The 24,613-nt window shown below is 38.9% G+C and overlaps 1 protein-coding gene across 6 annotated transcripts in view; it reads left to right on the plus strand.

Annotated features, from left to right (window-relative positions):
• Positions 1–274: 274 nt before the first annotated feature.
• fbxo38 (F-box protein 38) overlaps positions 275–24,613 on the plus strand; it is a 54,197-nt gene continuing 29,858 nt past the window's right edge. The window contains exons 1-9 of one of the 6 annotated variants that reach the window (XM_027135446.2): positions 288–511; positions 10,189–10,245; positions 10,824–11,045; positions 12,809–12,942; positions 14,659–14,822; positions 14,897–15,062; positions 15,163–15,438; positions 15,965–16,058; positions 16,134–16,264. In XM_027135446.2, coding sequence (XP_026991247.1) covers positions 10,190–10,245; positions 10,824–11,045; positions 12,809–12,942; positions 14,659–14,822; positions 14,897–15,062; positions 15,163–15,438; positions 15,965–16,058; positions 16,134–16,264 — 1,243 coding nt within the window. In that variant the 5' untranslated portion in view covers positions 288–511; position 10,189. Of the gene's footprint in view, positions 512–10,188; positions 10,246–10,823; positions 11,046–12,808; positions 12,943–14,658; positions 14,823–14,896; positions 15,063–15,162; positions 15,439–15,964; positions 16,059–16,133; positions 16,265–24,613 lie in introns of all 6 variants that reach the window. The other 5 variants (XM_047802252.1, XM_027135449.2, XM_027135450.2 and 2 more) reach the window with 5 other exon arrangements.

The following is a 24,613-nucleotide window of genomic DNA, read 5'->3' on the forward strand; positions in this document are numbered from 1 at the left end:
AACACCAGCCAAAATCTCTCTCTCTCTCTCTCTCTCTCTCTCTCTCTCTCTCTCTGAGAGAGATCTTACTCACACACACACACTTGCCTGTCTTCAAAATTTGAAAGCCCTGCAGATATTAGTGCTAGAGACGTACATTAGGACGTACTTTTCTTTTCTCGACTTTATTCTTGAAATCGCCCTAAAACGCCACCCTAGTGACCCTACAGTAGGTCTAGGTCTGATTGACGTGAAGCGTTTTTATTTAACACACTCCAGCACAGTAGATGGCAGTAGATAGGTCTTCAGTTGCTTTGCAATCCGGAAATAAATTCACGAAAAAGGACGGCTGTGAGCATGTTTCGTATTTTTGCTGTCAGTGAAAATACTTTTTTTTTTCTCCACAAAAATGCTTTCTTAAGAAAAATCTTCTAACTAATGTGAGCGATCTTAATTCTTCACTATTGGTAAAGCCAGTATGCATACATAACATACATCCAGGAGTATACAGATCGGAGTCAAGTGAAAACAAGTGAGATGAGCAATGTTCATTCTGTACCATTGTTAGAGCATTGACTTTTAAATAGTGTCATGAAAGCAATCGACAACACTGCTGCATGTAGCTTAAATGTCCACATGTAGTTTGACTAGATTGATATCTCAAAATCTTTAGTTAACGTTAGCAATTTTATGATAGCAGGACTATTTTTGTGACCAACGTTATGCAATTGTTTGAAAATTAGCACAGGTAACAATTTTGGGGTGTCTAGCTGCTACGCTTGGGTCTTTGATTGCATCGAGAAACCGAATTAAATGCGTATTTTCGGTGTTTTACAGCTAAAGCACATAAACAGCTATAACGCAACAGCCAGAAAGGTTTAAATGCACGCTTCGCTTTATCATCAGTTCATGTCTTTAATATCTGCTTTCCTTATCTAGATTGTACGTTATGCAGAGGTTTGTTTGTGTACCACAATTTTTTTACTGTTAATATTATGACGATTTTTTAACTTGTTCTATTGTTGGGAAAAGCTAAAATAGATGAGATTGTAACGTCATTTTAGACACCGCGGAAAAATGTAAATTCACTGTACCTATTGTAAGAATTATAAATGATTATAGATGATATTGTATGATATTGTGAAATTACCTGCTTTCGGTATCTGGTAAAGTAAGTAAGAAAATGAAACTGTAGCAACAGACCCTTATTATGTGCTCCTTTATTATAAGTAACTGTTGATTTATGTGAATGCGAACTCCAGAAAAAAAGCTGTCATAAAACCGCATTTTCAGTTGCTTAGCTGATTCTGTTACTTTTCATGGTGGAGAACATAGTAGCAGCTGTATGAGAGGGTCATTTCAGACTTTGTATTACAACTACAGAATCTAGCATATCCTGTCAAATACAGACATTTTCATTCCAACTGTGAGATAATCTCTTCACTAGGTCTTTGTCTGCCCCATGTTCACTGTTTATGGGGATATGCTTGAACTCTGTGATGCTCCCTGATAACCATCCAGCATATTTGGTAGGTGCCCAGTTCACCTCAAGTGGCCCCTCCTAATTTGGAAGACCTCCTGTCCCCTCACAGAGGGTATGGCCAGCAATCATATGGTTGGACCGATTTAACTGATTGTATCTGCCTCATTTTTTTACTCTGTATCTGCAGCTTTTGACCATTTTGTGAGCATATTGTGTGTAATTTGACCAGTATGTCGAGAGATTCATTTGCAATCTGCTTTTGTCAAAGTCAAAGTCAAGTTTATTTATAAAACACTTTTTTTTTAAAACAACAAGTGTTTGTCAAAGTGCTGTACATACAGAAAGTACACATGGTTTATTAATACAAGCACACAAAGAAAATAAAAATACTTAAGACACAATAAAACAATAAAAGAAAGCAGCTCTCACATGGCATCATACGCCAGGCTGTAAAAATAAGTTTTTAGGGCAGATTTAAAGACCTCAAATGTTTGAGCCTGTCTAATATAGAGAGGCAAACTGTTCCAGAGCTTTGGGGCCGCACCTGCAAAGGCTTGGTCCCCCCTGCCCATCAGTTTCACTCTTGGAACAGCTAAGAGCAAATGGTAAGCAGACCTTAGTGCTCTTGACGGAGCGTACAGATTAATCAATCTTTTGTGAGCATGTTTAATTTGACCAGTATGTCGAGAGCATAATTTGCAATCTGAACCTACTCAACAGAAACAGTGTAAATGTTGTATGTTTAGTATTTCTTATGCTGAAAAACTGGAATGAACACATTACTATTATAGCAGCAGTTACATGAGGTATTGTAATGTATTGTGCAAAACAGCAATCGACTGAAATGTGAAAGACAGCATGTGCACAGAGCAAAAACCCGCAGTGTTCAAACCCGAATGTAAACAGCTTGATATGGTGGTGCTATAGACATGGATGTATATTGAAAGAGTGTCAGGGTTTTTCCTGGGTCAAAATTGGTCTTTGGTTGAGGCTGACCGACATGGACAGCCACACACAACAAAGAGTACCCTAGTACCCACATGATCCGCAAGCCCAATATTGACAATAAATGTTAAATTTTAAATAAATACAAAGAAACGGTTTGTGATTTTTCACAACTGGCTTTCATAGTTTTGAAAGATAAAATTCTTTTGATAGACCTGATAATTATTTTAGTATAATCATATCAATTTAAAAAAACATTATTACAAATGCAGCATAAAAAGGTGTATTAGTGTAATTTTTTACAATATAAAATTAGCAGCTAGCTAGGAACAGCTTGCTTTGTGCTTTGATCTAGTTTCATCTCACTCCAGTCTAACTTTAAACTTAATGATTTTATAGGTAATTTACTACACATTGTCATAGGCCTATACATACTGCGGATTATTAAGGCTAAATTTTACTATACTCTTGCAAAATGGGGTAAGCACACTTACTTTCTCATTTCAGATTTGTATGTTCTTTTAAGAAGTAATGATTTGTTATACACCGATTCAGACACTTAGGGGCAGACCAATTGCTTTAACCATTCATTATAATAAATCGTCTCAAAGGAGTCGTCAACACCGCGAAAGATTTGTCAACACACACACACACACACACACACACACACACACATACACACACACAAAATACTTCATAACTGGATAGATTTTTTTTGCGTTTATTTAAAGTTATGTCAGCTGCATGTGTGGAATGCTTGCCACAAGTTGTAAGAGAGGATAAGGCAACTTATTTTTGACTGCAATTCACACCCAGCAGTAATTCAGCAAAAATATTCTCCGAATGCACCACGTGAAACATGGATTCGGTCTTCCGACCTTTAGGATCTGTTGATTTTGATGCGAGTGAGAGAGCAAAGACAGAACTGAAGACGGAGAGTGCCGGGGATGTGGGTGCTCATTGCTCAGTGCTTGTTCTCTACGTCACTCCGTCAGTAGCCTGCTTCACTCACAAAACCCAATTACAGATCAAATAAGGCTTTGGCTGGACAAAAAATCGTTTTGGCGGCCACCAAAAAATTGTCAATGTAGGAAAAAACCCTGAGTGTATATTTGGTGTAGGTCATTGCAGTTAATACAGTTGATTGTGTGTGTGTTCTGTTCAGTTCAGTTATTGAGGAGTCTGATGGCTTGTGGAACGAAACTGTTACACAGTCTGGTCGTGAGGGCACGAATGCTTCGGTACCTTTTTCTAGATGGCAGGAGTGTGAAGAGTGTGTGTGAGGTGTGTGTGGGGTAATCCAGAATGCTGTTGGCTTTGCAGATGCAGCGTTTTGTGTGAATGTCTATGATGGAGGGAAGAGAGACTCCAGTGATCTTCTCAGCTGTTCTCACTATCAGCTCAGGGTCTTGTAATCCACAATAGTCTGTGCTCTCCTTAAGTCAACAACCATCTTTTTAGTTTTATCAAGATTCAGAGATCGGTTCTTTGCTCTACACCGGGCAGCTCTTGCACCTTCTCTCTGTATACTGACTCGTATTTCTTGCTGCTGAGACCCACCACAGTTGTGTCATCTGTGAACTTTATGATATGGTTTGATTGTGCATTGTGCATGACTCACCGTTGTGAGTCAGCAAGGTGAACAGCGGTGGGCTGAGCACGCAGCTCTGAGGGGCTCCAGTGCTCAGTGTGGTGGTGCTGGAGGTGCTGTACTCGATCTGGACTGACTGGTCTCCCAGTCAAGAAGCCCATCATCCAGTTGCAGAGGGAGGTGTTCAGGTCTAGGATCCAGTTGCAGAGGAAGGTGTTCGGGTCCAGGATCCAGTTGCAGAGAGAGGTGTTCAGTCCCAGCAGGCTCAGCTTCTATATCAGGTGCTAAGGGATGATTGTGTTGAATACTGAACTAAAGTCTATGAACAGAATTCGTACGTGTGTCTTATTGTCCAGGTGCATGAGGGCTAAATGAAGGGGCCGTGGCAATGGCATAGCCCATGGAGCAGTTTGGATGATTCGCAAACTGTAAGGGGTCCAGTGAGGGTGGTAACTGGGTCTTGATGTGCCTCATGATGAGCTTCTCAAAGCACTTCATTGCAGTGGGTGTGAGTGCGATGGGATGATACTCATTGAGGCAGGACACTGTAGACTTCTTTTGAATGGGGACGGTGGTGGTTGTCTTGAGGCACGTAGGAACAACAGCGCTGCTCAGGGAAATGTTGAGGATGTCAGTGAAGACATCTGCTAGCTGTTCTGTGCATTCCCTGAGCACCCTGCCAGGAATGTCTGATCCAGCCGCCTTCCATGGGTTAACTCTGCATAGAGTTCTCCTCACATTGGCCGTGGATAGACAGAGTACCTGATCATTGTGGGAGGGATGGTCTTCCTTGCTGCTTCGTTGTTTTGTACCTCAAACCGAGCGTAGAGGTCATTCAGTGCATCTGGAAGGGAGACATCACTATAACAGGCATGTGAAGCTGTCTTGTAATTCGTGATCGCTTGTATGCCCTGCCACATGCACCGGGTGTCTCTGCTGTCCTGCAAGTGGCTGTGGAATGTATGGGCATGTGTACGCTTTGCTTCTCTGATGGTTTGGAACAGTTTGACCCTTGCTGTTTTTAGGGCCCACTCTGTCCTCTGTTCTGAAGGCTAGCTCTCTAGTCTTCACCAGTACATGCACTTTAGCAGTCATCCACGGCTTCTGGTTGGAGCATGTGGTGATGGTCTTCGGATACGGTCACGTACATATAAATTTGTGTGTGTGTGTCAGGCACAACTTTATGATAATATTGTGTTGGTGCTTCTTTTGCTGCCAAAACAGCCCTGACCCATTGAGGCATGGACTACACTATGCCCCTGAAGGTGTGCTCTGGTATCTGACATCAAGATGTTAGCAGCAGATCCTTTAAGTCCTGTACATTGTGAGGTGTGGCCTCCATGGTTCAGACTTGTTTGTTAAGCACATCCCAAAGATGCTCGATTGGATTCAGATCTGGGGAATTTGGAAGCCAAGTCAACAGCTCAAACAGCTAATACATCCCACCCATGAACAGGTGCTGAGATGAGATTATCAGTGTTATTTACTTACCTGTCAGTGGTCATAACTGTGTGTGTGTGTGTACATTTTTGAAAATATTTTACTATATCTTTTCATGTGACAACACTGAAGAAATGACACTTCTCTACAATGTAATGTAGTCAGTGTACAGCTTGTATAACAGTGTAAATTTGCTGTCCCCTCAAAATAACTCACCATACAGCCATTAATATCTAAATAGTTGGCCACAAAAATGAGGACACCTCTAAGTAAAAATGTTCAAATTGGGCCCAAAGTATTAATATTTTATCTGGCCACCATGATTTACCAGCACTGTTTTAACCCTCTTGGGCACAGAGTTCACCAGAGCATCACAGGTTGCCACTGGAGTACTCTTCCACTCCTCCATGATGACATCACTGAGCTGGTGGATGTTTGAGAACTTGCGCTCCTCCACCTTCCGTTAGAGGATGCCCCACAGATGCTCAATAGGGTTAAGGTCTGGAGACATGCTTGGCCAGTCCATCACCTTTACCCTCACCTTCTTTAGCAAGGCAATGGTCGTCTTGGAGGTGTGTTTGGGGTCATTATCATGTTGGAATACTGCCCTGAGGCCCAGTCTCCAAAGAGTTTGGATCATGCTCTGCTTCAGTACGTCACAGTACATGTTGGCATTCATGGTTCCCTCAATGAAATGTAGCTCCCCAGTGCTGGCAGCATTCATGCAGCCCCAGACTATGACACTCCCACCACCATGCTTGACTGTAGGCAAGACACACTTGTCTCTTTGACTAGTTGTTTGAAGAGTAAAAAAAAAAATTGGTCGGTCTTAATGCAAATTTACAACCGGCAAGTCAGTCGGACTTAAAGCAAAAAATAAAAATAAAAAATGAGTCGGTCCTAAATTGAAAGGGTCGGTCGGGTTACGGCAAAAAAGAATATTTTTAAGGATGGCCTTATCTTGGTCTCATCAGACCACAGGACATGGTTCTAGTAATCCATGTCCTTAGTCTGCTTGTCTTCAGCAAACTGTTTTTTGTTTTCTTGTGCATCATCTCTAGAATAGGCTTCCTTCTATGCAGACAAATTTGATGCAGTTTGTGGCATATAATCTGAGCACTGGCAGGCTGGCCTCCCCACCCCCACCCCTTCCACCTCTGCAGCAATGCTGGCAGCATTCATACGTCTATTCCCAAACACAACCTCTGGATATGACGCTGACCATGTGCACTCAACTTCTTTGATCTACCATGGCGAGGCCTGTTCTGAGTGGAACCTGTCCTATTAAACTGCTGTATGGTCTTGGCCACCATGCTGCAGCTCAGTTTCAGGATCTTGGCAATCCTCTTATAGCCTATGCCATCTTTATGTAGAGCAACAATTCTTTTTTTTCAGCTCCTCAGAGAGTTCTTTGCCATGAGGTGCCATGTTGAACTTCCAGTGACCAGTGAGAGTATGAGAGCGATAGCACAAAATTTTGACACAACTGCTCCCCATTCACACATGAGAATTTGTAACAGTCACATTACACCGGGGAGAGAAATTGGCTAATTGGGCCCGATTTGGACATTTTCATTTAAGGGTGTACTCACTTTTGTGGCCAGCGGTTTAGACATTAATGGTGGTGTGTTGAGTTACAGTATTCTAAGAGGACAGCAAATTTACACTGTTATACAAGATGTACACTCAGTACTTTACATTGTAGCAACGTGTCATTTCTTGAACTTCACCTAGTGGTCCGGACAGCTGAGTCACCTAAAAGAAAAAAAGACTCATGATATCTTAAGTTGTAACCTAGTGAAAAAGAGTTAATGTATTCAACAATAGACACTTAAAAGCACTTTTGTATGTCACTCTGGATAAAGGTGTCTGCCAAATGCTGTAAATGTAAATGAATCCAGCTCCGTATTCAGGGTGCTTTAAGTGCTCCATCCTGAATTTATTGTATACTGGTAAGAATTTTGTTTACTGTATAATTGACTTAGTTTGCGCTAGAGTTGTGCAACTTGAATCGTATTATGTAGTGTTAATTCTGTAGCGTTTCCTAGAAGTAACTGTTGCTCTATGCAACTTAGTGGTTAATCCTTATGAGTATATGACCCCTCATACGGGATCACTTGAATTTTTTTCATGTAGCCATGACTAGTTAAAATACTCCACCATTTATGGTCATACAGAAAAGAGAAGGACACAATTTAAAACTGCAACCGGTCTACTTTTATTTGTATTAGCTTACAATAAAAACAAAATTTTATGATATTGTAAATGACTAAAATAAATAGGACATGCAGTTCTGTGAATTTTTATTTGATGTGTGTAGCAAAAATAAAACGAAACTCAACATATTATTGCACAGACCCAAGAAATGTCTATTGAAACCTTGAAATATCCACTTTTAAATGGACCAATTTAATTTAAACATCAATATGAATGGTTGTTGACATTCCCTCACAGCCTTTCTCAAACAAAAAGTGTTACACAAATGTGTTAATCAGTGTATTGTTTTATATGAATGAATGAACAGGAGGGTTTTCACATAATCCAGGGCACAAAAGTCTGAAAATTTTATATATATATATATATATATATATATATATATATATATATATATATATATATATATATATATATATATATATATATATAAAACTCAACATCTCAACATCTAAAAAATTTGGTTTTATTTCAAAGCACAATGCCTTATATAATTGTTACAAATGGATAGTTGGGCTCGGGAATTTATAGTCTGCTGTAAATGAAGTTCAGCTCAGCTTTATCTTCCCACAACTCTTGATTTTCTGGCACTACCTGGATATCTCCACAGAACTTAGCCACACCAGCTGCCCAATTCTCTTTATATGTGTTCTTTAAGGAATTGACACGCTTTTAACTAACTGACAGTTTGACGGTCTTTGGACATTGACAGCCCTTGCCTATTTCATATTCTCCTCTGACAAGCTCCAGTACTCCTCCCTTCTGCCTCTTATATATTCCTTCCCATTGATCAGCTGCCCTCCCATTCATAAAGGAGGAAAATCTTAGATCTGGTGTACACCCATTCTTCTCTTAGCTACATACACCAATGCTGTCCCACTTCACATATTTAATTGGTAAAGATACCATTGTCTTTCCTATCCTGCATTTCTCTCTAACTTGTCAAAATCTCCCTTTCCTCTATAGTTTCTTGCATCTGTTTTTCTTTTTCTGGTGTCAGCTGTTTTTTTCCTTCCTACCACTGAACTTGACCACAGAACCTCCTCTCATTCCATTCATGATTGTAGAGATGAAGGGGAAGAGGCCTCACCATGCATTCAAGTGCACGGGGGTTATTTCTTTTGTTTACAAACAGCTGTCTCTCTATCTCTCACAGAACAGCCTCCAAGATCTAAACCTGTCTGGCTTCAAAGTGGCATATTCCATAGTGATTGCCTATTTTGCTGTCACTGAGTGTCTACATGCTAATAGATTAGCCATGCTCTCATTAGTCCTCTTCATCCTTGCCCTTTCAGGAGCATTTGACATTATCAACCACAAGACTTTGGTTTCAGGTCCTAAAATTTGTGGTGTAGCATGGCAGTGTTTTGGTTTCTGTTTGGAGGGTCAGTCATATCAGGTGACAGAGGGCATTGACCCTCCACTGACCACTGACATTCCACAAGTCTTACTACATGGCCTTCTTCTTTTCTCCCTGAATCTTGACAAGGGGTTTTCTGCCACATCTTTGCGGATGATACAGAACCTTTCTCCTTTAGACACTCCATTTTTGCTCTGATGTCACCATGGCTAGAAAATATCTCATCATGGGTGGGATCTCATCAGTGAAATTTAATTTTGCCAAAAATTGAACGGCTGTTTGTGTGCAGTCTTGTTCTGCTTACAGGGATGGCACAGGTAAAAAGAAGCATTGTCATACTTTTTGCAAAATGTAGTATCTTTGTCTGTCTAGACACCTCAGCTAAGGGGCGGGTACCACCCTTTGTACTTGGGTTTGCGAAGGAATTATAGCGTAGATTTTGGTTTCACTTTTGTTTGTAGACAAGCATCTATGAAACAAATTTCCTATTCGGACAGGACTAGTTTTACAGGGGGTCGTTAGAGAAATTTCAGTTTCACAGACGTACTTTGTGATTTTAATCCCGTCCGAATATGCCATGTCTGTCTTTTTCTCACACAACCTGTGTAAAAATTCCAGAGCAAATTACCTGCTGTTTTCAGCAAAATTGGCGCTCCTCTGAGAAATCTAATCCCGTCTGAATGCGAATGTCTGTGATTGCCGAAAATATTTTTTCCAAAACCCGTTTTCTTGTTTGTGTTGGTCAACGTGAACTACCAAGTTTCTGCTTTCTGCACACCAATAATGGATGTAAATGTGTTTACCCTGCGAAGAAATAAAAAAATGAAAACAACAAGAAGAGCCAAATCAACGCCCACATGTAAAACACAGATACTCCTACCTCCGTAATAAACACAGAGATGTTAGTCCCGTCTGAATCCATACATGAAATGACAAACGTCGGCTGAAAAAATTCTAACTCAAACGTCGTTTGGAAAACTAGTCCCGTCCGAATAGTGCTAAAGAGACCTTAGACCGTGTTTGGTTTTCTTGCCTTCTTTTTATTAGCACCTCTGTTGTCCAGCCACACACTACGTCATTGTACAGCACAAAGTAGTGTGTCTATTTTTATTCTTATTAGTTGTCTACATTTATTATTATACCGACTTGATCTGTCTTTTCCTTCCCATTGCACAGCATGGTAATTGCTGACCCTGAGACTCCACTAGACCCAACTCTTGGTCGTAACACAAGGTGATTCATCCTCAGGATCTTGTGACCATGGTCAATCAAATGTGTTTTTCCTTCCTCAAATGAGTTGCTAATCTGACATGTTCATGTCGGTATCTCCTTTGTGATATCAGAAGTAATTGTTCATTTTTATCCTCACAGGCAACTCAGGTGCTTATTCAGGTTCTTGTTATTTTAAGACTTGTTTCTGGCAGGCTAACCTCTGATCACCGCATGTGTCTTCTTGCTGTATTACCCCCTGACATGGTTTTTGACCTGAGTATTTTTAGTCTGCGATTTAGTGAAACAGCTTTGATATATTCAGTGATTGAGATTTGAAAAGCAGTTTTGTGAGTTGCTATGTCAAATGCTGTAAATAAGTACACTAATTTTATGAATGCAAGCAAATACAAATACTGTTATTTGATGAAGTGATCACAGAGAGCTGCTGTTCTCTGCTGTTTTATTAATTTTAGTTACAATTGTTTTTTTGTAAATGTGTTGTTAATATGTATAATACATGATTCATGTAAATTGATTTTTTCTTTAAAATTAGTTTTTGTATATTGGTTTATATTTTTTTACTTGTCATTTTGTCACAGAAAGCATAGAAGACATAAATGCCTATCGAGGTCTGCATTTCATGGATTGAGTTGCTTAAAATTTTTGACTGACTACAATACTATCCAGGACATGATGGGCCCTAGGCGGAAATCCACCAAGACATGTTTGGTTGGAGGAAGAAATTGCACTTCTTTGCAGAAAGAGGAACAAAAAGATTACATAAATGAGCTTTCACATGAGGTGCTCTGTCATATATTCCGGTTAGTAATATATTTATATATATATATATATATATATATATATATATATATATATATATATATATATATATATATATAATCACACCTACACAATATATGTGTATATATATGGTAGTTGCTGTTACAATATTTAGATACTTGAAATGTTCACAAATGGGGTTTAAATTTCCATGTAATTTTTACTCATTTGATATCCTATTTATGGCCATAGCCAGCTATGAGGTCACATAGGTCTGGACCTCTGTAATTTTTCTTATTAAAAATCTTAATAAAATGTGAAGCACCTATTCAGTCTGTTATAAGACTTTGCAAAATATAACAAGCTTACTTTTATTAAACTCAATAAGCTTTTATTTAATAAATGTTAAAAAAGGCCTTACTGATGTTTGCTAACTTATAGCTTTAATAATGCGAGAAACCTTCACACTAGTTTATTTGCTTTATCTCAGAAAAAATAATAAAATATATTCTTAGTTGCGCATGAAACAGTGACTGCATGAAACTGTTGTGCAAACAGTGGTCCCAGTGGCATTGGGACTTGAGCGGGTAAGGTTGTTTTTTTTACACTTTTTCATCACATATCAGATAATGAATGCATTTGTTTTCAAAAAAAATATTTTAAAACTTAAAAGTTTTTAATCATAAAGGTTATTTTTATAGGGTAATTAAAAAAAATTATAAATGTAAGGAAAAATAAAGTTAACAAATGGTGGGTTCTGTGCCACCTGGTGGATATTCTGTGCCACCTGGTGGATATTGTGTGAAGCACAACACGTGTATTTAAATTCTTAAAAACAAGTCATCAGGAATCCACGTGAAATTGCACTAAGTTTCCAATGAAGCTGCACGAAAAGACGTGCATTCTTAATAGCCACACCTGTAGGTGGTTTCAGCTGTAGACAGGGGTCAGCGTGAGCAAGCTGACTGGTCTGTGGCTGCCAGATTTCCCATGCTGATCCCTGTCTACAGCTGAATCCATCTATGATATGCATGTAAAAAAAAATGGTACCATTACTATGGGAACCAGGTAAGCCAGTGACTGCAGTGTCCTGGGCAATGTTCTGCAGGGAGACCTTGGGTCCTGCTATTATTCTAAGGTTACTTTGACAGGCATCACCTACCTAAAACTTATAAATAGTCTACCTAATATAATGAAAATATCCCTTTGTCAACAGTATTCTTTGATGGCAGGGGCTTCTTTTAGCGTGATAATGTGCCCTGCTGCACAACAAAAATTGTTCAGGAATGGTTTCCCTACATCTAAAATTTGATTGATCTGTTGGAAATTCGACCCAGCAACTTACAGTACTTAAAAGATTTGCTGTTGACATCTTGGTGTCAGAAACTATAGTACAACTGCAGAGGTCTTGTGTAGATGTTTTAGAAGTGTCAGGGAGACATTCCTTCAACAATTTTAGGTTGGTGGTCTTAATTGGTGGTCTTAGTTGATCAGTGTATAGTGCGTTCTTTGATTGCGATTTGAAAGGTACAATAGTGAATTTGAGAAAATTCTGTATCATAGAGCTTGGAGCCAATAGAAAATAAAAAATTGTGTGCACATTGCATTTTTCTTTCAGATTAACCTCAAAAGGAGCTTGCAAAGTTAAATTGTATGGGGTCTTTTTGAATTTTGCCTATCACCAACTTATTACTTATTCATTATAACATACTTGAAAACAGACTAAAAAATACATAGGAATATAAAGGAAAACAGTGAAATTTATAGATTCTACCTTACAGTCTATTTTTTTTTCTCTTTTAAGCTACTTGCCTATGCCAGACATTATGTGCATGGAATGTCTGTCACGAAAGCTACAAGAGGCAGTAACTCTGTATTTGCGGGTGGTGAAAATGGTAGACCTTTGTGCCAGTCGGTGGTGGGAGTACATGCCTTCAGGTTAGTAGAGATCCCCATGGCAGGTGGGTTGGCTTATAAGAATATTTGTTTTCAGATGTTCATAAAGGCTCCTCGTGACCCGAGAAGTTCGGACAAGCGATAGATAATGATTGAATGAATGTTTGATAAACCAATGCCACCTTCACTGTGACACTGGGTGTGTGGTCAATTCTCATTCTTTATCACTCAACTTATTAAAACACTTAAAAGTGACAAAAAATATCCTGGATGAGAAAAGTTAAAATACTGTTTATTGCAAAAAACAGCAATCGGTCTGAGATAATCTCATCAGGACATCCCAGAATAATCTGATTGTGATTGGAAAAATTCCATGTATTTCTACTGCATCTATGAAAATTTTTTTGGGCTTCCTGCCTAAAAGCTTCACTATAATGTTTGGACTTCAAAATTCTCCTTATATTATGTTTTCCGCTCTTTTAGTTCCTCTTACATCATGTTTTTGGCTTAATGATTTTTTTATCTTCATCTGTACCTTTGGCAAGTAAACAACTCCCTAGCATCCCACTCTTCAGTGTTCTCTATTCAGACATCTCCCACATGTACGCATCCTTTGAGTGAGCCTTTCCACTATTTTGGATACTTTTACCATGTGTAAGTATTACTTTACTCTTTTACTCATTTTTGTGCAGTTTACTGATTATACCGACTATACTGGCATATCCGCAAGCTTTCATTGTTCACTTTCACTTACCCAGATGTTTGTGTGTGTTTGAGGAATGACTGGTATGAGAAAAATGTACTGTTTTGGATAACGAGTGAAAACACACCCCTCTTTCGTCTTCCTGAACCAGTGTCTTTTTTTTTATTTATTTACGGTATATAAACTGTGTGTACTGATAATGCTTGCATAAATGTGTTTTACTCTGTATTAACCTTTTTATACTTCATATTTTGTATGTGTACCCTTTTGCAGCTTCTGCCTCTGGGTCTTGCTGTTCCTGTAAGCATTGTCATCCTGACTCATCACTAGGATTCTGTCATCTGTTGGGAAGCATAGCTGCTGACATGAAAGCAGTAGGGGGGCATCTTTGTGTTTCTTCACTCTCTGCCTTTTTTCCTCCTTTGTTTACCTCACCCTGCCCCGTCCATTTACTCTGGCCATTATCCAGACATTCAGCCTGTCATCTATTTCTTTATTAAACTGTATTTTTCACCAAATTCTGTGTTGTGTTTTTATTTTAATTTTTCATTCTCACACTAATGAAATTGGTTTCATATGTATTTCACTTGCAGCCTTCAGTAGATGCAGCATTCTTAGCCTGTTGTTGATGGATCACAAATTTGAATCTCATTGTCATCCACTGAAGCCACTGGCATCCATGATCAGAAATCCAAGAGCATATAATTGGCCCTGCTAACCTTTGCTATTTATATTCTAGGCAGGAGTAAACATCTATTAGCTACTGCACATAAATGTGAGAATGTCAGAAATGTGTCGCTGCAAGGCTATCAGTTATGTTAAAGTGGCTTATTGATTCAGCAACGTGGATGCAACTGATTTTCTTTGCCTTTCCTGGCTGGTAGCTGAGTAGAAAGGAACTATCAAGGATTAAATTAAGAGCACGTGCATTCATGTTTGTAGATGTCTGTGCTTGACAGGGTGGCTTTACACAAAGCATAGTGATGATGGTATATTGAGCAACCCAAAAGTGAATCCAGTTCTAAACCTTTTTCTGGTATGTGCATTTGACATAGGATTTACAGACACAAATTTCCTCACCCTTCTGAAGAAGATGCCTGATTTGGAGCATTTGTATGGTTTGCACCCACGGTATTTAGAGCGTAGGAGGGTCAGGGGATATGAAGCTTTCAGTATCCCTGGTGTTTTGGAGGCTCTCCAGGCTTGTCCCAGACTTTTGGTGAGTGAATGAAATGATAATTACTTTCTTCCTCATGCCTCATTTGTTTGCTGAAAATTATTTTTTTTTCCAAGGGTGTGGAGACCTCTCATTTAGAGCTGGTGGAAGCCATATGGAACTACATGCCTCAGGTTCACATCCTTGGAAAGTTCAGGAACCGCAATGGGGCATTTCCTATTCCTCCAGAAAACAAACTTACTGTTCCAGCAGCAGCTAAAATACAGACCCTTCATCTTGTTGGTAGGGCTCACTGTGTATTATGTAAATTGTTTTGTATACGTTGCTAATGTCGTAAATAATAAGTGGTTTAATAAATGTCTAAAATAATTTAATTCCTTAGGTGTCAATGTCCCAGAAATTCCTTGTGTGTCCATGCTCAGACACTTGTATCTGGAGTGGGTTCGTCTTACAAAACCTCAGCCATTCAAAGATTTTTTGTGTGTAAGCCTACGCACGTTTGTCATGAGGAACTGTGCTGGTCCCACCAACTCCTTGAAGTATGTACCACTGGTGACCGGTTTGGCCTCTGCCAGAAACTTGGAACAGCTTGAATTTGTAAGGGTTCCTTTCCTTGGAGGCCTGATACAACATGTGGTGGAGGACAGCTGGAGGTCAGGTGAGGACAACTGCCTATGAACTATTGTTTATCTGTCAAATTTGTGTTAAATGTGTCCTGTTTCCTTGATCTGCCAGTCCAGAACTTTGTTCCAATTCTGTCTTTGCAACAAACAAACATTGTGGCTTATGTGTAAATACAGTAGATCCATATAACCTGATGTTAAGCTTTTAAGCACCATCTGCTTTGCGTAAGCTGCGGAACTTTGAGTCTACACTTCCTTTCATTTAAAGTTAGCATATGAGCATATCTGGCAGCTTATAATCAAACATTTTTGCAGGTTGCAGTAAAATGAACAGTTTATGTAATGTGTTTTATTAGTTATGTTGTTAGCCTGTAGCCATTCTATTCATTCATGTTTTGCAGAGTGAGTCATATCAATTCTTCCTCTGGTATTTTTCTTAGTTTCCTGTACATGGAGTTGTGCTTGTGTTATGTCTGTTATTTTATAGCCACAGCTTGCACAGTACCAGAACAGCCAGTTGTAGCTGTGCTGTTTTATGTCAATGTTACTTTTATTTTTTAGGAGGATTTCGCAATTTGCATACGATTGTATTTGGTGCCTGTAAGAATGCTCTTGAAGTGGACTTAGGCTACCTCATCATTACCGCTGCACATGGGTAAGATTAACTATATCATGAAAAGATGCTGTTGATTTAAAATATATATATATATATTATTTTGTTGTACTTCAGATTGCATGAAGTTCGAATCCAGCCTTCCTTAACCAAAGACGGGGTCTTCTCGGCACTGAAAATGGCTGAACTTGAGTTTCCACAATTTGAAACTTTGCATCTTGGATATGTTGATGAGTTCCTAATACAGTGTAAGTATGAGCCTATTTGATATTAAACCAGTTGTAGCTGTTATGCTTCAGAATTCACAATTATTCTTGCATATTGTCACTCAAAACAGTGATACTTGGACAATTGAAAATCTATATTGTGAAAAAGAGAAAAGTTAGAGCAGCTGTGAATAGATCACACAAAACAGTATCAGTTAGCATGGGGGAGCAAATGGAGCATTACTTTTTGGTGAGGGGTATAGTCTGTAAACTTTATTCTTTTTAGCCTGAGTTAATACTGTGAGGTGGCATTCACCCTTTTAGGGATAGTGAAGTCTCAAAAAATGCCTGAAATGTACTGGACCATAAATTAATTGGATTCAAAAACACTCTGGCCCTAACAATTAACACACTTTATTTATTTATTTATTTATTTATTTATTTATTTATTTTTAAAGAGTTTTGTGTATATTAAATTATTTCTGGAACAGATTGCATGTCTATGTATGATCTCAAAATTCAGATGTGCCAAGCCTGTTGCATCATAAATATAGATTTTATAATCAGCCAAATTACTTAGTACTTGCATAAATATTACATTTGTGTGGAGGAAAGTGTGTATAGGCTGTATATTGTGGTGGCAGTTTTGACCTAGATGTATCAAATACACTCAGACTGCAGCATAAGGTGCCTCCCATACAGTACAAATTTGATGAGTGGCGAGGCAAATTCTAGTGTTTCAGCTCTCCCTTTTGTACAAGTGTGTGTTCATGCACACACCCTGGTTACTGAAGATCACCTCAGACATAGTCAGGTAAGGCCACATTCCATTTTCATTTCTTTGGTTTGAGCATATGAAAGAATAGGAAGAGCACAGCTTAAATTAGTGACAAACCATTAATCATAAAAACCGTACCTATAAGGTTAAACTACAAAACTAAATGATGAACATGTTTTTTTTTTTGTTGTTGTTGTTGTGAGGGACGGCATGTAAGGAAATAAAACAAGGTAATCATTTGTTAATGCCGGAGCTTAGAAAGTGTATCAGGCAGAAAGTCCATGTCTTGAAATTGTTCTCTCCACTCATCGAATTTGTCCTCTGTTCTCTCTCCAGCAGAGGTGTGCTCTTGTTTTTTCTCAGTGGAATAGGTTTACACACACTGCACCACTCAGAATGTCCAAACAGCGTGCACAGGAGTGATTTATTTGTGTCTCAGTAACAGGATATTTAGGATTTCTAACGGGGTTATTCATGTGGGCAACACTAAACTTTAAGTGAATCTTCATTGTTATTGATGTATATTTTTGCTCATAATGCAGGTATTGCCCTTTCACACTCATTTCACCTCACCATGGCTTGGGAACACTAACAGTCTAGGATGTTTCGTGAGTGTGGGTAACCCAGCAAAAGCGTGATGGTGTGTGAATTCAGTAACTATCTTTCTAATTCCTCTCAAGTGATCTTCAATTGATCTGTTGGTTGGAACTTTTAGCCACTAGCATGTATTTCTAATTTAAGTTTCTGTTTTCCTAACAATGACAGTTCTATCCACAACAATAGGGTCTTTTCCGAAAATGTTGTTTTCTTTTACTGCAGTCAGTGGGCTCTGGCAGAGTAGACTTATTTCTAAAGGTGGGTGTAGATATAAGGCTGCTTCTCGTCGAAGTTCACTTTGAATTTGTCACAATAGATCCATGGGTGTCTCAGCTGATTTGTTTTTTAAATCCTGGATTGGCACTAGTACCCGTTTGCAATGGGTGGTGTGTATCCACGTTTCTCTCTTTGCTTTTTTCACAACAGTGGGTGTAGTCAGCAGGCTTCAGGTCCTGCAGTGTGTCTGCATGTGGTTGATGAAGGGCATCCATTACCTGTCTGTGAAGGATGGGTGAGAGAGAAGCAGGAGAGCAGTATTTCCATACTACAGTTATTATATTCAGGATCTATGTGATTTGTAGAGTTTTAAGTTTCAGAATCTCTTTGATGATGATATAGGTTTTAGTTTCATAATCTCTGTGATCATATAGTTTTTTAGTTTACTTGCCATAATCTGTAGTGTTATGACACCTAAGGACCAGTTAAAGGTGGGGTGCATGTTGTTTGAGAAATGGTTCAGAAAACTGAGTCGGGCCGACAAACAAAACAAACGTGTAGCCAATGAGCAGAAAGGGGTGTGTCTTTTCAATATGCGGGGGAGAGAGTGTTCAGTTTGCATGTCTGACAATACCCGAAAGCGATTGAAACATTGACATGGCGATTAAAAACGAACAGTGAAAAAAGGCTTACGATAAGACAAGAAGCAGGACCCATGTTAATATAGGATCAGCTTTCCAGAGAACTGAACGTCTTCCACGTGAAACTGAGCTAAACCTTTCATGGCACAATACACAGTACTACAAAAACACATTTGTATTACTATAGTATTACTCATTGAGTTCATTTATTGATAAAAAATATCCCCTCGGCCAGCTGCCCCAGCAGATTCCGCCATAATATTTGCCTGGGTTGTGTATGTATGGGGCGGAGCTATCAAAACAGGTGTGACACCCATTTGGGTTAGGGGCGTGTTTGTTTTGGCTTTCAAACATCGTGCACCCCACCTTTAAGTGGGCATAAGCTAATAAAAGGGAAATTCTATGAGGTAGTCTTCACCACTGAGACCTGCTGCCTTCGGTTCCTCCCTCGGCTCCTTACTGGTCCATGTGTCCTAGTCTATCCCTGCAGGTGGTGGAACTGCAGGTGGTGGAACTGCAGGTTTTGGAACTGCAGGTGGTGGAAATGCAGGTGGTTCCCTTTTCCTGTAAAATGTGTCGCACTTCCTTTTAAGCATTCAGGCAACTTCTTTCAAATTATCTACAACTACCAACTATCAGTCGTTCCCTTTCATGGGGACATTGAGATGTAATCTATCTGTAAGTGTCGAAAAGGCCCTGGTGGGGCCGGGGTATGTGCTGCTGCTGTGACAATTGATGGAATGTTATTATTCCAGCATACAACACAGTTTGGCTGTCTCTGTGGCTATTCCTCTAAAAACCGGATTCCACCACTGATTTGAACAGTGGCTCATTGCTGCTGGTCTAATGTGATCTAAGTTATCTAACTGTTGGTCCAAATATGGCAGAAGTGATTTGGGTGCTACATATTTTCCCCCTTTGGACCAGCAGTCTGATGAATCAAACATGGCTCCCTTATCTAACTATTTTCATGCTTCATACAATGTAATATCTTTGTAAAGATCTGTTAGAGAGTCAGGCATAATGACACTGGTTGTTGTAATTCCAGCACACACACTTGCACTGTGCAGTATGAACAGGCTTTTTTAGAAGCTAAGTTTGCAAGAGCATCAACCTAAGATTCTGTAGTGTCCAGTTTGTGATCTGGGAGATGGCTAGAAGCTACTACATCAGATACAGAGATCATTGCATATTCTGCTCACCTATTCCTGTCAATAACTTGAGCTGAACCATCAACAAACAGTGTTGACAACAAACATCAAAATCAGTGTTATTTAGCATAACATAAAAATTCTGGGCTGTCCACAGAGCAAAATAAATTTTGAAAGAATATGGCATCAAAATAAACCTGATGAGAGAAGGTCTCTCACCAGACCTCACATACTGGGCAAGGAGGACATGAATCAGAGATTCAAAAAAGAATCCAGAGGTAACATTGAAGCAGCCTGCAAAAATGAGATTATTTGTCCATTGGACCACTTTGAGCCAATCTATAGAATTGGGCTAAATGGAAGAGCAGCCAGAACAAAACTCATGGAAGGAGGTCAGATGAGACTAAAATTGAACTCTTTTACCATCACAGGAAACATGAAGTGTGGTGGTAGCTGTGGGGATGCTGTTACTCGGCAGGGACTGGAAAACTGGTCTGGATTAAAGGGAAGGTTGATGTCAGAAAATACAGTGCAAATCTTTCAAAGCAACACTGTGTGTTAAAAGGTGGTTAAAAGGGAAACATTTAAGTTTATGTTTGAAATAGTGGTAGGGTGCATAAAAAAATTCACACGCTAATGTTTTGTTGTTTTAATTTTGGCACACATTTGTTTTGATAAGTTTATGCAATGTCAAAACATTTATTTCCATTAGAGATACCTTAATTTCTTGCCAAAATGGTTGTCATAGGAGAGTCAGAATAATGCGTTAAGTCCTCCTCAGCATATCCAAAAGATTCTCAAAGAGTTTAAGGGCTGGAGTCATGTTCCCTGAACTATTCCCTCATGATATGAGCCTGATGAAATCTGGCATTTTCATTTTGGAATAGAAAGAAAGAAAAAATCCACTGATGGAAAAACTTGGTCATTTAGTATATTCAGGTAGTCAGCTGACCTAATTTTTTGGGCATATAATATAGCTGAATCTAGACCTGGGGAACCATCAAGCCGTATGACATTTTTACATTACTCCAATCTTTAAAAGTAAAAATTTTCTGATTTTTCAGATTAGCTTCAGTAATAAGTGGTTTCCAAATGCTACACAGCTGCTCAGTCCAAATCCATTAAGTTCTGTTTGCTTAATGCATGTGGATATGCTCTTACTTTTATTATTAATTATAACCCTGAGTTCTTCTGTTTCTGTTTATAATTTCACCAAACGTTTAAAGTTTTTTTTACCAACCACATTTCATCCACATGGATGATTGTTCACCACTGTCCTTACACGTTTTAATAGTGTTGGACAATTCTTTTCCAAATTTTAGTTTTATCAGCAATCTTAACCTTAATCGGACAGTGTTATCATGTGGTTATCATTAACAAAGATAGAAAAGTGATCATGAGTTGTGGTGACATGTTTGTGTGAAACTATTACTCTTGTAAAATTATTGTGGACATGTGTTAGATCGATTTCACAAGCCTCATAATTAGTGTGGGTGCCCCACATAATGGTTGTTTTTCCAAGGCATCAAACATGCAAATAAAACCAATGTAGTTTTGTCACAGCGTTCTATGACCATCCTTGCCTGACTGTGTGATAAACCTAAAAGTCCTTAAAGTCCATTCTTTAATACATTCTTCTGTAATATTCCCAAAATGTCCATGCTTAGAATCTTTTCAAACTATTTTTCTAAATCTTTCCAATCCTTGAGATTATTTACTTGAAGATGTTCTCTGAGGAGAAGACCTTATACATTCCTGTTACACTGTTTATCTGGGTCTGGAGATCATGCTGTAAGGTTCACCAAAACCGGAACGTGGATCCATTGTAGATAAGCACTTTGGGACAGCATTGGGCACTGTTGTCACGAGAGCTGCCTTCCTAGTCCTTACCCACATCTTTATTTCTTTTTGACCTGAAAAACACTTGAAAACATAATGAATTTATACCCCCCCCCCCCTTTGTTTTTAAAAAAAAAAATTACAAACACATACAACATAAACTTGCCTATTTACATGGCCTTTATGACTGCCATCAGCTTTTTATGATATTAATGGATCTATGTGGAATGATCTCTTACCAGGTTGATGGTTTTTAGTTTTGTGACGTGAATCTCTGCCTAGTCTATACAGTGAGCAGACCATGGGCCCTCATTTTGGTAATTCTTTACCACAACCACATCACTACTTTCAAATTTGTGATGGTAAACAATCTGACCAGAATGCATTTTGTTTTTCTGACTTTGCTAATTTTTTTGAGTAGTTTGGTGAAAAACAACAGGCAAGGAGTTACACAGATCTTTGAGCTCCTTTCTCAGTCTGTTTACTGTAGCCTGTAACTGGTTTAAATCAGTTTTGGGGCCTGATCTCTTAAGGGAGAATTTGCATCCCCTTGAAATATGTCCCTCTTTGTCACATGAATAACACACCAGGAGGTTATCAGGGTTACGAGAGGGTAATCTTTCCTTTCTATCTCCTGTAGTGTAGGTCTCTCTTTTCCAGGAAATCTTGCTGGCTCTATTTTTACTGAGGTTTTTAACACCTACTGTTGAAACAGGATGGGATCTCTTTGAGTTAGCATTGTTGTTGAAAAACTGTGACATTTTAGCAATGATGTCGTTATAATCAGAGAGATGGGTTACAAACATCGACACAGCAGAACGGGTGAGTGAGTCACATTTGTTAATCAAAGCAGATTTAAAACTGACATCATTCGGTGTGATGTTAGGATTTCCACTGAAAGTTTTAAATATCTCCAATAATCGCTCTGAAAATGCCATGGGGTGCTCCCCTGTCCTCATGTGCACATCCGATATTTTATCCCAGTCAACGGACATTACACCTAGGACTTCAAGCAGTGCCTGTTTCCACTCAAACTTATTGGCAGTTCTAGTTTTGACTTTCTGATTTAACGCTCCAGACAAAGTGTCAGGCAAACACACAGTTAACAACACACGCGCATCACCATCTGTGAATTTGTAAATGTCAGCATATAGCTTGAAAACCTTTAGAAAGTCTAATGGATCTTGTTTGGCAGGATCAAATTTACCAATACTTTTAATCACAGCTTCTAGCTCATTGGGTTTAAACCCTCTGACCATAGTAGAGGTCACTGGTTCCTCTGCTCTTTCACTAGCACGCATAGTTGTAGTCAAGTGAACTGGAGCCATGGGGAAATTGACTGTACAGTCAGAGTATTGACTCCTGACTGACTGGGAATATCTTTCTGAGTTCTCATCACTGTCTAACATTTCAGGAACCTGATTACTCCACATGCCACATACAGATGTCTTACTGCTGCTAGTTTCAGTTGTGGCATTTTTTTATCAGGAATTGACAAGCAGACTTTGCTTCCTCTAAATCTTTGAACAATGTTTCCAAAGATGAACTAAGTATGCTGTTGTTAGCATGCTATTGATGAACTAAGCATGCTGTTTATCAACCATGTTCTCTATCCATCAAACATTCCCTGAGAACCGTGTTTAGCGATGTACTTAACAATCAGCTGTTCCATTTTTACAAACACACAGCTTTCCTTAAATCTCACTCTTTAAACTTTATACAGTTTCTGTGACTACAAGCTATCTACTCAACTGTTAGTCTATTTATTCACATCTCCAGTACTACGGACGCAAATGAACAAAACAGCCACAATATGTCAGGCTTTTGAACTCAAAATCTTCGGGCACAGACACACTCCGTCTGGCCTCAAGTTCAACTACAGTAACAGTTAACACTCACAAACACTCACAAACAATAACCCTCACAAACACTTTCATACAGTAACACTCACAAACTCACTAACAGTTTAAAATGTAACACTGTCACAGTACGTCGGACAAAACCACAGTACGTCAGGTTTATTTTTTTGTTATATTTTACAACAGTCTTCTTAACACTTTTGGACTTAAAACGTTAGTTTAACACGGTCACAGTACGTCGGACAAAACCACAGTACATCGGGTTTCTTTGCATTAAAACCTACCCTTTTACTTAACCACAGTACATGGACTTAAAACGCAAGTTTAAAACACTGTTACAGTCTGAAAGACAACACCACACTACCTCAGGTTATTGCTTTACACTCTACAGAGCTTCGGTGCGTCGGGCTCTTTACTGTCACTGTTTCAGTTACTTTAGAAACACTTTTAGCTTCCACACTGCGTCGGGCTGATTCAGTTACTTTAGAATCTTAACAGAATTATAACAAACACCCAACAAGTTTCAGTTACTTTAGAAACTTATCAGCTTAAGCACTTTGCTTCAGTTACGTTAAACAACAATTCACATACAACTGTCACCACACTGCGTCAGGTTAATTCAGTTCCGTTAGAATCTTAAACAGAAATGTACAGAATAGGCTTAACAAAAATAATAACTCCTACTGCTTATGATCAGTGAACTATACTCTGTGCTATTCTACACTAAAGCATTTCTTTTCTAGGTTTTTTAAACGAGGGGGTTCCCTGAATCAAAAAACAGCGTAAAGGAAGAAAAGACCACTTTTCTTACCTTTCCCCACTTTTTTTTGGAATCCGTCGCTGGGTGGCTCAGCAATGTAAGAAATAAAAATGCGTAGTGTAAAAATAAGACGATGTTGAAGATCTTAATGAAGAACAAGATATTCCAGCATAGCAGTGACAAAATACATGACGTACTTTGGGTCCATCTGAGTCAATAAGAACCCAGAGCAAATCCTGCTCAAGCATTATATACAGTTTTCCCTTTTGATAATGTAAATGAAGTTCCGCTTTGAATGTGTATTGAGTGTAAGAACTGAAAGTCTCCCAAATGGCTGGGCTACACCTTGTTGTCTAGCTGATGTCTTTAAATGTTAATCATGGTTATGTACACCTTGTCTTGGTATTGTTACAATTGTTATCAACCAAGTGGTTAAATGGTAATTGCGGTCACATAAACCCTTTGTTCGTGGTGATCCTTAATGTCCTGCTGCTGTTCCCATATTTATAATTGAATCAAGTTTATATGTTTAGAGTCCTAAACGTATTAC

This window comes from Tachysurus fulvidraco, chromosome 17, assembly GCF_022655615.1.
Source record: "Tachysurus fulvidraco isolate hzauxx_2018 chromosome 17, HZAU_PFXX_2.0, whole genome shotgun sequence".
NCBI lineage: Eukaryota > Metazoa > Chordata > Actinopteri > Siluriformes > Bagridae > Tachysurus > Tachysurus fulvidraco.